Below are 16661 nucleotides of genomic sequence, written 5' to 3' on the forward strand. Positions count from 1 at the left end.
TAGTCAGTTCATCATCTAATCCATGAGCAAATCTATATCCCATAATTAAAAGATGTCTAGTTAGATAGCTCAGTTTTAGATATGAAGATCATGTTAGATAGCCGTTAATGGAAAAGAAATTGAATAGAGGGGCAATGGAAAAATTTATAAACAACAATCTCAATGCTTCGTATTATCAAACAAGTTTTTTCATGAAAGTAACTAATTTTATTTAAAATTGGAAATATCTCAAATTATAATAAAAGTTTATAATCACAATTGTAAATCGTAAATTAAGAACATAATTAGAAAAATTCTCTATAATTATTCAAGCAAAACTAGTAACTTAAGATCATATAAGGACCATACAAGGAAAGATTAAATTTAACCAAGAAACTCAAACAAATATAGACACAAACAGATTTGATCGCATCGACAAACGAACCACAAAAGGCGATCAAGCTATTGAAAGACCATCGACAAACCACAAATCAGACTCGAGTGGCGTGAAAAGCTACCTGCGAACGTAAATTGGGTATCCAAATCCAATCTGAGGATCTAATGCAAGGAAGATCAACAAGATATTAAATAAGCGTATCTTGATCAACCGTAGCGATGTCAAATCAATCCTTAGAAAAAGGATAAATGAAAAAATAACAAAAAACCGAAAATATGTCAAAAAGTATAGGAAAACGTGTCATAGAGACGGATGAAAATGTGCAACACAGACATACTTATTGAAAATAAAAAAAAATAAAAAAAATAAAGATATGATATAGAGAAGAAAAGAACAATAAAGAATACCGGCGGTCGTCAACCAACATTAAAGTCGGTATTAACAAAGACGAAAAAGAAAAGAAATAAACAGTACACCAATATATTATCAAACAAGTATTGACTAGGCACCAAGTATTGACCACACATTTATGCATGAGCTCACGTTTTATGAGTGAAATAGCTGTTATATAAGAGGGCCATCCCTATTCTCAAAATGAAAGAATCCTTTTGTTTTAGCCTCACTATTCTCTAAAACTCTCGTGCTCTCTAAATTCTATTTTATCTAACAATGCAAGATTTCACATATGGCCATTTAACTTACTAGAGTTATGATGTTGTATTCTTCAACTTTTATGCTGTTGTGATGTTTTCTTTCTATTATAAACTAGATTTAACCAAATTGTTTAACTTCAAAATTAATAAAGAATCAAACTAGATTGCATTAATAAAATTAAATTATTTAACTTCAAAATTAACATTTTAGTCCTTAACTTTGCTTAATTTTTTGTTTGTTCAATCCTTTTTATTTTAACTTTATTTTAATCAAATTTGAACAATATACTCTTCAATCACTGTAGAATACTTATATAGCTTCAATTCCTATTTTCGACAATAAATTTCCTTTATTCACTCTTCTTAATTTGCATGGTTTACTTATTTATTCATTCCTCTTTCATTTTAATTGTATTTTTTCACCAAATTTGAACTATATGTTCCTCAACCACCATGAAAATAGTAGATTGCCTATGTAGCTTTAATTCCTATTTTTGACAATAGTTTTACTGTATTTGTTATTTAGTCCCTTAATTTTGTATGATTTCTTTGTTTCTTCAATCCTCTTTCCTTTTAGATGCACTTTTTTACCAAATTTAAACAACATACTCCTTAACCATGGTAGAACACTGTTGCGGAAGACGGCTATCGAATAGAGCAAAATCGCAACTGATAATTTGAAAAAATAAAAATGAAGATAAAGAAGACACAAAATTTACGTGGAAAACCCCTAAATAATATAGGGTAAAAACCACGGGCAACGGTAGAAGAATTTCACTATGAGAAAATAGGAATTACAACCTCTCTCGATCTACTAAGGAGAAAACAATGATAATTCTCTATTGATAAAAAGGAGAAAACAACTGTCAAGAAACTCTCTAAATTCTCTCTAGTATTGGAAGAAAGCTATAATACTTTGGGATGATTTTGAAGCTAAATGAGCTAGGGTATTTATAGTTGAAACTTAAGGACTAATTTATAAATACCCTAAATTACAATGACTAAAAATGATTTTACCATTTCCAAAAAATTCAGCAAATGCCATGTGCCATTAATTGTGCCCACTTTCGGTGCATTGTTAAATCCACCTTTCGGTGGATTTGTTTAGTTTTCAACAATCTCCCACTTGAAGATTTGATTGGAACAATTATATCTTCACACCATTCTTTCTACCTTGTACCATCATGTTGCTTACGTCTCTGACAGGCCACAAGAGGATCGACACCAAGTAAATTTATCAGCGTTGATCGCCTTCGTCATGAAATCTGCTATGTTGTCTTTGGTATGAATCTTCTGTATATCTATCATTCCTTTTTCCACCTTTTCACGAATGAAATGGTATTGAACTCGTATGTTCTTTGTCCTTGAATGAAATGTTGGATTCCTTGCTAAATGCAAGGGGCTTTGACTGTCACAAAATAGAGAGACATACTCTTGATTGTGTCCAAGCTCCTCCAATAGCATCTTCAACCAAATTGCTTCTTTACTGGCTTGTGTAGTTGCTACATATTCTGCTTCTGTTGTGGATGTAGCCACAACTGACTGCAATTTTGAAACCCAGCTTACAGCTCCACCAACAACTTTGAACACATATCCTGTAGTAGATTTGCTTTTATCCAAATCTTCTGCATAGTCAGAATCTACATACCCATTGATTAGTAAGTTTGATCCTCCGTAACATAATGCAACATTTGAGGTCCCTTTGATGTATCTCAGGATCCTCTTTACTGTATTCCAATGCTCTTTGCCTGGATTCGCCATGTACAGACTAACCACTCCCACTGCTTGTGCAATGTCTAGTCTTGTGCATATCATAGCGAACATTAAACTTCCCACTACTGATGCATACGGTACTCGAGACATCTTCATCCTCTCTTCTTCACTGCTATGACTCATACTGGAGGATAATTTGAAGTTAATAGGAAGAGGGGTAGAAATTGGCTTACAATCTTGCATGTTGAATCGTGACAAGATCTTCTTCAAGTAATTCTTTTGTGAAAGCCAAATCTTCCTATTACTTATGTCTCGGTGAATTTGCATCCCTAGAATCTTGTTTCCTGGTCCCAAGTCCTTCATTTCAAATTCCCTAGCCAGTTGTTCCTTCAATTCTTCAATATGATCTTTGTTGGGCCCTGCAACCAACATGTCATCCACATATAACATCAATATAACAAAATCGTTATCACCAGACCTCTTGAAATAAGTACAAGGGTCTGCATTAAGTCTGTTGTATCCAAGGCACATAATGAAGGAATCAAATCTCTTATACCAATACCTCGACGCCTGCTTTAGACCGTACAGAGATTTGTTCAACCTGAAAACCAAGTTCTTCTTTTCTTTTTTTTCAAATCCTTCAGGCTGGAGCATGTAAATCTCTTCTTCAAGCTTTCCATGAAGAAAAGCCGTTTTAACATCTAGCTGCTCTAGATATAAGTTCAATGTAGCACATATTGCCAAAACTACTCGAACTATTGTTAGTCGAACCACAGGAGAAAATATTTCATTGAAATCAATACATTCTTTTTGAGCATATCCTTTGACCACCAGTCTTACACGATACCTCTCAACTTGATCGTCACCATTTCGCTTGATTTTGAAGACCCATTTGTTACCAATTGGCTTCCTTCCTTGTGGTAGTGGCACAAGGTCCCATGTATTATTTATATGAAGGGCTTCAATTTCTTTTTGCATCGCCATCATCCACAGTGAAGCATCTGAGCTGTTTATTGCCTCCTCGTATATTGATGGCTCACCGTCCTCTGTTAAAAGGCAGTATGTAATATTTTCTTCTATAACATAATCTGAGTGCCAATTAGGACGTCCTCTCACACGATCTGATTGACGAGTTGTTGGAGCTTCAGAACTCTCTGGTTCTTGTTCATCATGTGCTAGTTCTGCTTCAGAAGAATCTCCTTCTTCAACCTCCTTTTCCACATGTATTTGTGTAGTCTCTGACTTTTCAGTGCTATCATTGTCTTCTTTTCTTTATAGTTTATCTTCTATAAAGATAACATCCCTGTTGATGATCACTTTGCGGGCAGTGGGATCCCACAAGCGATACCCTTTGACTCCATCAGCATACCCTAAGAATTTGCATTTCCTGAATTTTGGATCCAGCTTTGAGATTTCTTCAGAGTTGTACATCACGTACACAATACATCCAAATACTTGGAGGTTTGAATAATCAGCTGGTTTACCAGTCCACATCTCCATTGGTGTCTTCAGCTCTATTGCAGTTGATAGAGCTCGATTCACCAAATAACAGGCGGTATTGACTGCTTCTGCCCAGAATGATTTTTCTAGGCCTGCATCCCTTAATATTGCTCTTGTTCTTTCTAACAAGGTTCTGTTCATCCGCTCTGCCACTCCATTTTGTTGAGGAGTGTTCGCCACTGTGAACTGTCTTTTGATGCCTTCTTTCATGCAAAAGTCATCAAATTCTTCGCTTGTGTATTCTCCTCTATTATCTGTTCTGAAACACTTGATATTATTTCCAGAATCAAGTTCCACCCGCGCTTTGAAGTTTTTGAAAGTAGAAAACACATCTGACTTCTTCTTAATAGGGTACACCCAACATCTCCTGGAGTAGTCATCAATAAATAAGACAAAGTATTTTGCTCCGCCTAGGGATGTAACTGGTGCTTGCCATACGTCATAGTGAACTAATTCTAGAACACTTTTGCCTCTAGAATTTGATTTGTTGAATTTCAACCGGTGTTGCTTACTTGTTATGCAATGCTCACACAAAGGAAGTGATACCTTTGTTAAGTCTGGAAGTAGCTTTTGCTCCACAAGGACTTTCATTCCTTGTTCTGACATGTGTCCAAGTTTCTGATGCCATAGCATTGCAGAATCTGAACTACATGAGGCAACAGAGGCTTCTCCTTCTAGCAAAGTCTCTCCCTTCAGCATGTACAAGTTTTCTGCTATCTTTTCACCTTTCAGTACCACAAGCGCTCCATGGAACACCTTCATGATTCCTTTCTGTGTTTCAATCTTACTTGTATTATTATCCAACAATCCGTAGGATAATAAATTTTTCTTCAAGCCTTTCACGTGCCGCACATCTCGAACAACTTTAATTGTTTCATCATACATCTTCAATTTGATGGTTCCCACGCCAATGATCTCTAAGGCATGATCATTGCAACTATACATAGATCCTCCTGAGACAGGTTCATAATGATGGAACCATTCTCTTCTTGAGGTCATGTGATATGTTGCTCCCAAATCAATGAGCCATATGTCTACATATCTCTTTCTACCTTCCACGATGGTTGACGCTTCATAGCATAGAGCATCTCCATCATCTGAAGTGTTTGCAGTATTGCCTTGTGGATTGGAGTTTTTATTTAGACTCCAACAATCCTTCTTCAAGTGACACTTCTTTCCACAGTTGTAGCACTTTAAATTCTTCTTGCTTCTTGACTTTGATCTACCATGTTTGTGACTGCCGCTTTGGCCACGTTCTGTTGATCTTCCTCTCATCGTTGTCAACGCTTCTACTTGTTGCAGATTTACTTGTATGTCTTCCTTATTCTTGCACCAATTTTCTTCTTGTAGAACAGCAGCTGCAACGTCATCGAAGACTAGACTGGTGGCATTACTGTTTGTCAAGTTGATGATGAGTTGATCATACGAATCCGGTAGACTTTGAAGTATAAGTTCAGTATGTTCTTGTTCTCATATTTTACAGCTTAAGGATGTAAGCTGAGAAAATAATGTATTCAGTGTATTTAAGTGCTCCGTCACTGAAGTAGATTCTAGCATACGGAGAGTGTACAATTTTCTCTTAAGGAAAATTTTATTGTGCAGCGATGTGGCCTCGTACAATTTGGTGAGATGATCCCATATCTCCTTAGCTGTCTTCTTCTCCTTGATGCTTGACAATACTTCATCAGCTAATGCTAGATGAAAGTTTTCCATAGCATTCCCGTCCATTTCGATCCATTTGTTGTCGTCTGTGAAATCTACCGGCCTTTCACTGATAGCTGCTAGACAACCGTCTTTCCTCAGGATGGCCTTCATCTTCAATTTCCACAATGAGAAATTTCTCCCATTGAATTTTTCGATATCAAATTTCGTTGCCATAGCTTTTTTACGGATAGCTCCCACTATTTCACTATCGTGAATAGTTCTCTAAAACTTTCAAAAAATGGGTAATAACTTCTTATTTTCTTATGTTGGAGGATCCACCTTTTGGTGGCAACCATAAAGACAATAAGCAGATATTACACACTCTAATCTGGCTCGGATACCAATTGTTGCGGAAGACGGCTATCGAATAGAGCAAAATCGCAACTGATAATTTGAAAAAATAAAAATGAAGATAAAGAAGACACAAAATTTACATGGAAAACCCCTAAATAATATAGGTTAAAAACCACGGGCAATGGTAGAAGAATTTCACTATGAGAAAATAGGAATTACAACCTCTCTCGATCTATCAAGGAGAAAACAATGATAATTCTCTCTTGATAAAAAAGGAGAAAACAACTCTCAAGAAACTCTCTAAATTCTCTCTAGTATTGGAAGAAATCTAGAATGCTTTGGGATGATTTTGAAGCTAAATGAGCTAGGGTATTTATAGTTGAAACTTAAGGACTAATTTGTAAATACCCTAAATTACAATGACTAAAAATGATTTAGCATTTCCAAAAAATTCAACAAATGCCATGTGCCATTAATTGTGCCCACTTTCGGTGCATTGTTTAATCCACCTTTAAGTGGATTTGTTTAGTTTTCAACAAACACTTATTTAGATTCAATTCCTAGTTTTGAAAAAGAAAATAAACTCCCATCTCTCTTAAGCGGTTATCTTTCTTTGCTACCGGTTGTCCCACGTTTTATTTTTGGGGTAGCAGTGGTGGTCGTTCACGACCACCTCCCTGTCCTTTGCTCCATTTTCCTTTCGTTTTTTATATACTTTTTCTAGTTTTCAATGTTAGTTTAACTTAGTTTCTAATAATGTTTCTCTGGTATAATGACTATCGGTGTTTATGGACTTCTGGTGTAGGTTTTTTTATTGGTTTTTCTTCTCGTTTTGTGATTTTACATGAATTCATAGTTGGTTGCTTTCCTGATGCCTAGTTCCTCTATTCGTTTGTATAAGACGATTCATTAATTATTGCATATATGTGCCGATTGGGATTGTCGTTAAGGGGAGATCGTTTTTTCTGTTGGCTTTTTTTGTTATTCTTCAAGTTTCTCTCCTCCATGTTTGATGCTCGACCGTTGGTATGATCAGTTTATTCTGTAATTGGCAAGACGTTTGTTGATGCGTCTTTCGATAAATGAATATATCCTAGTTATTTTTTTTAAATTTAGTTTTGAAAACAAATTTTCTATTTTTCATTTAAGTCCCTTAACTTTATATGGTTCGCTTGTTTCTTCAATTTCTTCTTTGTTTTAAGTACTTTTCTTTTACCAAATTCTACATGTATGTTACTTCATTTTCTATTATTTAATACAAAATTCCTATTTCTTTTTAATTTAGTCTCTCAACCTTGTATTTTATTTAATTTGATCATTTGATTGCAACTCTTTGCAAATTCTTTATTCCCACCAGTTTCTTAACTTATTTATACTATCGTCAATAATTTTTTCTCGAAATCTCTCATTTAAAAAATATTATAAATATATTATATGATTTTAGATGATATTTGAATTATTAAATAACATTATAAATTTTATTTATACATGCAAAAAAGAATATAGAGAAATATATATGTATATCGTATATGGTTAGAGAAAATTGTTTAAATTCAAACTAATTGGTACATGATAGAAGCACTAAGTATGAACCAAGCAATCTCGGTGGTAAAAGAATTGTTGATATTCCTTGAGGTATCGGGTTCACGCTAGGAATGTTAGGGGCATTAATATTCAATGTCAAATAATTGAGAGTTTTCTTTGAATATATATTACCTTTTACTTATCACATATTAATAAAAATAAAATAGAAATTTGAAAAACTACTTTTAATTCGACCCAACTCTAAAAAGACTTTAAATGATAAAATGATACATGTAAATTAGACTAACTCATTTTTTCATGTGACTCGACCAGATCGAATACTCAGCATTAATAAACTTCTTTCCAAATTCAAGTTAAAATTTTTTCTATTCTAATTTGACTCAAATTCATCATTCAAAAGATAATATCTTTTGAGTGTCACAGCCGCAACAACTTGCACTGCCATATTCCCTACATATAGTCTGCGAATAAAACTAGCACTCAAAATCATATATACAACACCACAATCCAAACAAATTTACCCATCATTCGATTTCCCTTCTCAATCTTTCCTGCTTCTTCTTCCTCCTATGGCTTCTGTTCCAGAATTCTCCTCCGATTATTCATTTTCCGATGATTTCCCTCCGTTTCAAAACCCACTGCTGATCCCCCAAGAAAACTGCATTGATGGTACAGGTGGTGCGATTCACAGCTCTGCAACATGCGGTGAAGAAATGAGTTTCCCCATGTTTTTGGACAATGGTGGAGTCGCTGTTTTCCAACAAGAACACGGTACTCTTTCACCTTCAGTCCCAACAGCTGTTTTTCCCGACGACAACGTCTCTGGTGGTTGTGGCATTGATGGCGGATATCAATTGCAAGATGTCTGTGATGAGTTTGGAGAAGAATGCAATAGGATTCTTCATCAGGATTTCAAGCAAGTAAACATGGGAGACAGCTGGGTATATGGTTTTATCTGAACCGTTGATTAGAGAAATTATGAATACTTAATTTTCTTAAATGAATACATGTTTTTTCTTTTTTCATCTGACAGGGAGTTCAAGGCAATGGAATGGTGCCGACAGTGCAAGACAACAATCATAAGGCTGTTCGGTATTCGGTAGAAGAAAGGAAAGACAGAATTCTTAGATATTTGAAGAAGAGAAACCAAAGAAACTTCAACAAGACAATTAAGGTCTCTTCTCATCACTTTATCCTACAAAAAAACCATCGAATGTTGTTCTTCTTAGAGGAGCATTTATTATCATGATCAATTATAATTCATGAACAAACACAGTATGCATGTCGAAAAACACTGGCCGACAGAAGGGTTAGAGTTCGAGGAAGATTCGCAAGGAACAACACTGAACTACATGAAGATGAAGTAGACATGAGAAAGGAAGATGACAACTCTTCACCAATTGACAAAAACTTGAATTACTGTGATGCTGTACAGGTACTTCATTAATCTCCCACTTCCCCCCCCCCCCTTAAGTTATCACTTCAAACAATGATGTTGCCTTCATATCTGCAGATCAAGCATGATGAGCTGGATGAGTGACTTCAAGAGGCTATGGCAAATCTCATCTATTTACCACATATTGCTGGTTAATTAATATCTATGTTCAAAGCTTATGCTATTCGGATTATTTAAAAGTACCGAGTGATCATTTGAATATATAAAGAAAGAATAATTATAACCAAATTACAGATTTTGAATACGGAAAACAAAAGCTCTTTCATTCCCACTAACGATGATAATGTTGGGGCTGTTTTCAAATTAACTTTATTCGAATATGGAAGTACAAGCAAAAAGGTTCTTAAATTCCCGACTCCGTTGCCAAGTACATTACCAGTAGTAAGGTTAAAATGACAATATGTTTATCAATTGTCATTTCTTTCCTTTTAGACTTTTTCTTTAAAAGGTTTAGGGTTGTTTATTATATGATGAGAGAAGTATCAATGGCACAGTTGGGGTTGTTTATTATCGGATATTTGAAGTTTGAGTATCATATTTTTCGGCTATCGAAGTAATTGGTATGTGTATTAGTCCATAAAAATTGGGTTTCTATAGAATTGGCTAATTCAAATAACAAAATATTCACTTGAATCAACTTATTTAAGTGGTTAAAAAGATTGTTATTGTTTCTAGAGATCACGAGTTCGAATACCAACAGTTACAGAAAGGTGATTGATCGTTTATTGTCAAATGATGAGAGTATTTAAAACAAATAATACTTTATATTTATCTTAGAGTTTAAATGGGATTTTGTAGTTCAAGCTAAACTAGTAAAAATTAGCGGGTTACTATTCAACCTGAATTTTTTAAAATATATATCTAATAATTTTTAATCAGGTGGACGAATCGGATAATACAAGTAAAATATTCTTAACACCCCTAGACACAGCATCTCAATTTTAAAGTGTATCACATACTAATTTTATATATATCCTAATCTTTTAAAGATTCGAATCTGACAGATTTCGATCTAACTCGATCCAATCGGATCAATTTTTTTAAAATTCAATTTCGGATTTATGGTGAAAAATGCTCGGCCCGACCCGACCAACCCAAAAAAATTGTATTTTTACCTATATATTTAGGGATAATTGCAATAATATCCATCTATATATTATTTTCTTTCAATGAAACCATTATTTTTATTGAATAAAAATAATATTTTAATAAATATATTATTTCGAGTCGATTCGAATTTTATCTCAAAAACCGGTTTGGGTTCGAGTGTAAATTTTTAGTCAGATTAAGGTAGGGTCAGATGGACCGAAAATCCAACCCGACCCATGCCCATGCCCATCCCTATATATATATATATATATATATAATCCTTGTTAATAGAATAAAGGTGTGAAATAGTAAGAAAGGTCCTAAGATTGTGAAATAAAAGGGAATATTTGACTGAATTAGCCTTGTAGCAGTGGCTCAAGTTCAATATTCCAATCAATTTATCCATTTGATGCCAAAATCATCACTTCATTTCTTACTTCTTAAATCACTCTTATGATCAAAACTTAGCTTCTCATCTATCAAGAATTCATTGAGTGGCCATTTTATTCTCCCTATATATATAGGTTTAAGTAGTTGCGCATGTAGAGTTTATATGCGTTGTCAATGATTAACAAAATTATAATAACTATTATTTTGTAAGCACCATAAGACTATTAATATATATATATATATATATATATATATATATATATAAATATATCTTCCAAGAAACTAACTTATACAAATTATTTTAATTTCATATGTATTCATGTAAATTATTCCATTAATACTTAATCTTGTTTATTTTAAATTAAAAACGACTTCGATGACCAATAGGGGTTGATTCAAGTGATAAACAGTTTGATTCTGCTTAAGCAAGGTCTCCGGTTCGAGTCCTTGTGTATGTAGAAAGTCATTGTCGGGAGACTCACCCACCAAAGCCATGTGTGTGATGCGGGTTGTCCGAATTAGTCAAGGCAAAGCCTTGGAAACCAGGAGGAAAAAACCGACTTTGGTGAATATATCTAATTAATTTAAACTACTCAAATTAATTTCTCTACTATTTAGTGGATCAATTTAATTCCATTTCCTCCGTTATAGAGACTGATTCAAACCATTTTCTTGGTTATTAAATGGATCAAATAAAGCTGCATAACAAAGCTATGAATCTAAAACAAAAAAAATTATTTGCAAAATCATAAAAGTTTTAGAAATTTTAACTCTACTAAACAATAAATGGAACTTTTAAATAAATGTTAACAATATTAAAATTTAATCATATTAGAATATTTTTACTAATGTAAGGATTAAACTAATCCATTTAATAGTAGATAGACTAATTTAAATAGATTTATGTAGTAGAGGGACCTCCCAAATGCTTTCACCCAACGATTTCAAATATATTTTTGTAAGGATATGAAGAGATATCTACTCAGGTTAGCCCATTATTTGCACAGACGTTCACATTAGAGAGGCCCATTAGATCACTCTCCATGTTAGCCCCACCTTCCACTCCCTTCATCAAATGACTCACAACTTTTGGAAAATGTCAAATTAATCACGGAAGGACATATGCACGATTTTATATTAGATGTGTGAATTTAGGAAGTTATATTAAAAATTTAGAGTTTAAGTGAAAATTAGGTCATCAATAGAAAATACCTAAATTATACGGGAATTTGAAATTTTCAAAGGTACAACTACACCCCAACACACTCTCGATCTATCCCTGATCACATGTCATCATGTATTTTTTAAAAATAAATAAATAAACACACTAAATTATTTGAAAAAGTTAATGCAAAAAAGTTAATTTCAAGATGAAAAATACATAGATAATGGGGGGTGAAATGAGAGAAGCATAGTTATACTAATGAACATGTACAAGGAAGCAATACAAAAGGTCGCTAGTGATAATGTAAATTAAGTCCTAATAATCATTTACAATATTTTAATGGTCATAATGATCACCATCATCGTATTAATCAAATCCACCTGGGTCAGGTAGAACTGGGGTATATAATATATGTGAGAAAAAGGAAGCAACCATAAAAGCATAACAAGCAAAGCACAATCCACTCTAGTATGACCATAAAGACTCGGCCATATTAGCCTGATCAGCCATGTCCATACAAAAAAGGGACTTGGACTGATGAGGCGGCAAGTTCTCGGGCGAGCCGGTGCCGGGGTTCGACGACGGCGTCGAACCGAATTGGCGCATCCTCATCTGAATCACCTCGGCTTGAGCAAGTGCCAATTGAGTTTGCAGAGAATCGACCTGTCGTTGCAACGACGAAATCGCTCCGACACAGCCGTACACGGGGTCACGAACCCTGGCGTTTGCCTCGTACACCATGGAACTCACTGCATCGCTTCGTTGGTGTTCCGGCAATTCCTGCAAAGATTAGCCAATCTTTGTTTAGGAAAATCTATCGTTTTCAATCATCATTGCAGCTTCTTTTTCTTTCTCTTGTTGGATGTCAAGCAGATTTCCCACTTTGGGTCAGTTTCGTTTTCATGATTTTGCATAATAAATTATTAAGCATATATGAAGATATTGTTGCTGGCTTGCACACGCATGCATGTCTTCCTTTTGAGTGGCCCAAAAAGTTATTTGATAACAGGATACCATGAATTCATTGTTGCCCAATACATACATATATATATATATATATAATTCTTTATTTTTTTTAATAAATATATTCTCATTTTCTACTGTTACTATAATTTTTAATTTCTCATTTTTAATGATTTTTTTACATTAATAATACACTAAATAATATATCTTTATTTAATTTAAAGATTGCATAAAATAACAAAAAAATATTAAAACAATACGTATTATAACTCAAATAAGAATAAATAGATAATTTTCAACTAGTCAATTAACCAATAACATAAGATATAATCAGACTTTTAAATATAATATTTGATTATTAATGTCACCTTCACACATCATATTGTGCAATAATATCAATGCAATTAAACCAGTGTTTGATAATTCAAAATTTGTTTGCTTGCAACAAATATCACGTCCTTTTACGACCTAATTTCATACCTACCACTATCAAAGTAATTAAAACAATGTTTTTAAAGCTTCCATTTACATGTATTTTCTATAATAATAATCATGACTTTGGCTGGGTTTAAAAAATTCAAAAGTTTCCAAAGTGGCAAGAAAGTTGAAGATAAGCACTATAGTAGTCTTAAGCTTTAAACCTCTTCACATGTAAACCTGCCTTCCTAAAAAGCTAAAGCCAAAGTTAAAATTATATTTAACCCATTATTCCTTTTTTTTCTCTCTTTTTATTTGCAGGAATCTTATGATAAAATATTGATTTTACTATTTGGTTAAAGAATATAAGATTAACAGTAAACCGTTAAAAAATCGGTCAGGCTGCTGTAATTAATATCCTTAGAAAAAAATGAGAAAGAGATGAAAAAAATGTAGCTTTTCTTATATATTTGCATCTGAATGTGTTTAAGTGTATTTAAAGCGTGAATTTAAGAAAATGCCAATTAAACTAAAACTCAATTTCTTTATTGTCCAGTGGCAGAACATCATGGGGCCAAGGGTATTATTTTTTTAAGTAATAATTAATATTAATTTTTTAAAAAAAAAATAAATAAATTATTAGATCCCTCAAATTAAAATAAATTGCATTTATGGAAAATAAAAATATTTTAACTCCGTTGTATTAAATTAAATTCCTAGTTTCACTTCTGATTACGTTTTTTCATTTATGACATGAAACCTAACATACTCTTCTATCAGATGATCACCTAAACACAAGACAAATTATAATACTGTAAGAATTTCTGTTATAAACAGTTCTAAACACTTAATGCATAATTATAAAATTAGAAAAGAAAAAGAAAAGCTTGCGTGGAGTTGATTTTCTGCTTAAAATTCATTATCCAAAAGAAAATTAAAAAAAAAACAACGAAACATATGGATTTTCAAGACATAACTAGAGGAAACATAAATACGATGAATAAAAGCTTTTATCCTGTCATCTTCATTAAAATAAAAAAGGACCGTTCTTTTCGATTTTTTCAAGGAAAAAAAAAGAAGACCGTTCTTTACGATTTTTTCAAGACATAATCACTTTTCTTTAGCATGCTTAGTTTTCCTTTCGGAAAGATGATTAAGATTAGAGGTGATCATCGACCAGGTCGATGGTGAGTTGGGCAGTGTTTGACTCGTGCTCATTAAAAAATTTATTTCTAGACTCAACTCGTTGTTCGTTAAAATTTTGTTCGACTCGTGTTCACTAAAAAAATTATTACTCGTCTCGTTATTCATTAAGTTTACCGAACTTTTACCTATAGGTAAAATTTTCTAATACTATATAGAGATTAATATAAACATAAATTAATAAATTTAACTAAAAAATTATCAAAAGAATGTACTAAGTGATTTTAAAGTCTAAATTACAAAATAACAATTCACCAATACATTAAAATAATAGATAATCTTTGATTTTTGGTGTACTAAAATGTCAATTAATAATTTAGTATTTTTTACTATTTATTATAAAATTAATAGATTAACAGTTTATCATTTTTTACTCCCTATTGGTAAATTAGTAATTTTTTGTTAAGATAACTACTAAAAAAGTATATTAAAAATATTAATATTTTTACCTAGTCGCAAACTTATCGAGTTGAATTTGATTTTGTTCAAATCAACTTGTCAAGGTCTCGTGTCAAGCTCGAGCTAGGGTTCGAGCCAACCTAAATGAGTTTTATCAAAATTTAACCGAATCGAATTCAAACTGCTCACAAGTTACTCAATTCATTAATCACCCATAATGAAGATGCATTTGCTTTCCCAATCTTTTTCAGTCTTTTGGCCAACTAACAACAATAGACAAACCCTTTTCATGGTGCTCATGCATGCCTGCAATCTTGTGCTAAAACCCTAAAACTGTGGAAGAACATGCTACAAAATTCACTTAAATAAAAATGTAAATTTCCAGATTATTTTAACAAGTTATTAGCCAACGGAGAAAGTAACGAACCTGTAACATCTTGTTAACATTGCTAGCACCAAACACCTTATGGACACTAGCAAACTTGTGAGGCTCATCGGCCGGAAAATAGGGAGCGAAAACACAGTCCGGCGCACATCTCCGTCTGAGTAACTTGCACGCTGCGCATGGCGATAAAGCCCCGTGCTTTTTACCGTTCTCCTTCATTCCCCTTCTTCTTGATAAGCCTGCAACAAACTAACCCTAGAAGCTTTCACACTGAGAAGAGAAGATGTAGGAAGGGGACCCGAGAGTTGGAGGGGGTTGGGTGTTATATAGAGAGATTCTTCTGTGACACCAAATCTAGTGGGGGCCAAAAAAGCAAAGCCCTAGATTTCCTGGACAAAAACATCGTTTTTCATTAGATCTTTAGGTCCATTCTTGTATGATATTTTTTCCTCAAAAGAAAATAATTAATTTGCAACGAAAATAAGTTATTGGTTTAGAAATAAAACAATTTCCTTATGATTTCTTTCAATTTTAATTGATTGGTATATAGAATTCATTGAATAGTTAAAAAATATTTGTCTCCCTATAATTTAAATATAGTTAACTTTTTAAGGGATGTAAATTCTATTTTATTTTAACGATGAGTTTCAACAACATATTATTATTCATCATCAATTTTATAATTGCTGGTGTATTAAATTAACTCTTATAATATTCATGAATCAACTTACCTCGGTGATTAAAGAAATCGTTGTAATTTCTAATGTCACGGGTTTGAGCCCTAGCGGTTGCAACATGGTGATTCAGTGTTTATTGTTAAATTATTAAAAGTATTTAGAACATATATTAATTTATAATCTTATCTTAATAAAAAAAACTCTTATAATTTGAAAAAATGGCTAAATTTATAATAGTCACTCGATTGTTAACACTTCTTTCTTCTGGTGATACGTAAAAAATTATAAAATAATTTCTTGATATTTTTATTTAGTAACAAGAAGATATAACTGTTTCAACCGAAGGACTTCAGTGGTAAAAGAATTATTGTTATTCTTTGAGGTCTTGGGTTCAAGCACCACAAATACTAGGGGTGCGAGCGTTCAATGTCAAATGATTGAGAGTTATCTTCGAACAAATACTACATTTTATACATACCCTATATTAATAAAAAAAACTTTTTCTTAACTTGGTAAAAATAAGATAACGAGTCTTTAAATTTTACATTTTGTCAATTTGGTCCTAGTTTTAAAATTTTTAACATTTTCCGTTTGTACGATGATATCATAAAGTTCATGTTTTTCTTTCTGGGTTTATTATAATGATGAAAGAACAGCCATCTGATTAGTTTTTGTTGATTCAGTTGTTCTGCAGTACATAAAGTTTAGTTCTCTCTGCAACTGCTTCTGCCG

General features: G+C 33.0%; 2 protein-coding genes across 2 annotated transcripts; one reads left to right on the plus strand and one right to left on the minus strand.

The window, feature by feature from the left end:
• Positions 1–8346: 8346 nt before the first annotated feature.
• On the plus strand, positions 8347–9387 carry LOC120126371 (zinc finger protein CONSTANS-LIKE 3-like). Its single transcript, XM_039144581.1, has 4 exons — positions 8347–8726; positions 8819–8959; positions 9062–9220; positions 9299–9387. The coding sequence occupies exons 1-4, from the start codon at positions 8355–8357 to the stop codon at positions 9323–9325; spliced, it is 699 nt and encodes a 232-aa protein (XP_039000512.1). The 5' UTR covers positions 8347–8354; the 3' UTR covers positions 9326–9387.
• Positions 9388–12292: 2905 nt separating this feature from the next.
• LOC120126372 (LOB domain-containing protein 4-like) lies at positions 12293–15529 on the minus strand. Its single transcript, XM_039144582.1, has 2 exons — positions 15295–15529; positions 12293–12665 (listed from the first exon to the last, which is right to left on the minus strand). The coding sequence occupies exons 1-2, from the start codon at positions 15469–15471 to the stop codon at positions 12351–12353; spliced, it is 492 nt and encodes a 163-aa protein (XP_039000513.1). The 5' UTR covers positions 15472–15529; the 3' UTR covers positions 12293–12350.
• Positions 15530–16661: the final 1132 nt, after the last annotated feature.

Source organism: Hibiscus syriacus, unplaced genomic scaffold, assembly GCF_006381635.1.
Source record: "Hibiscus syriacus cultivar Baekdansim isolate YM2019G1 unplaced genomic scaffold, ASM638163v2 tig00110458_pilon, whole genome shotgun sequence".
NCBI classification, from domain to species: Eukaryota; Viridiplantae; Streptophyta; class Magnoliopsida; order Malvales; family Malvaceae; genus Hibiscus; species Hibiscus syriacus.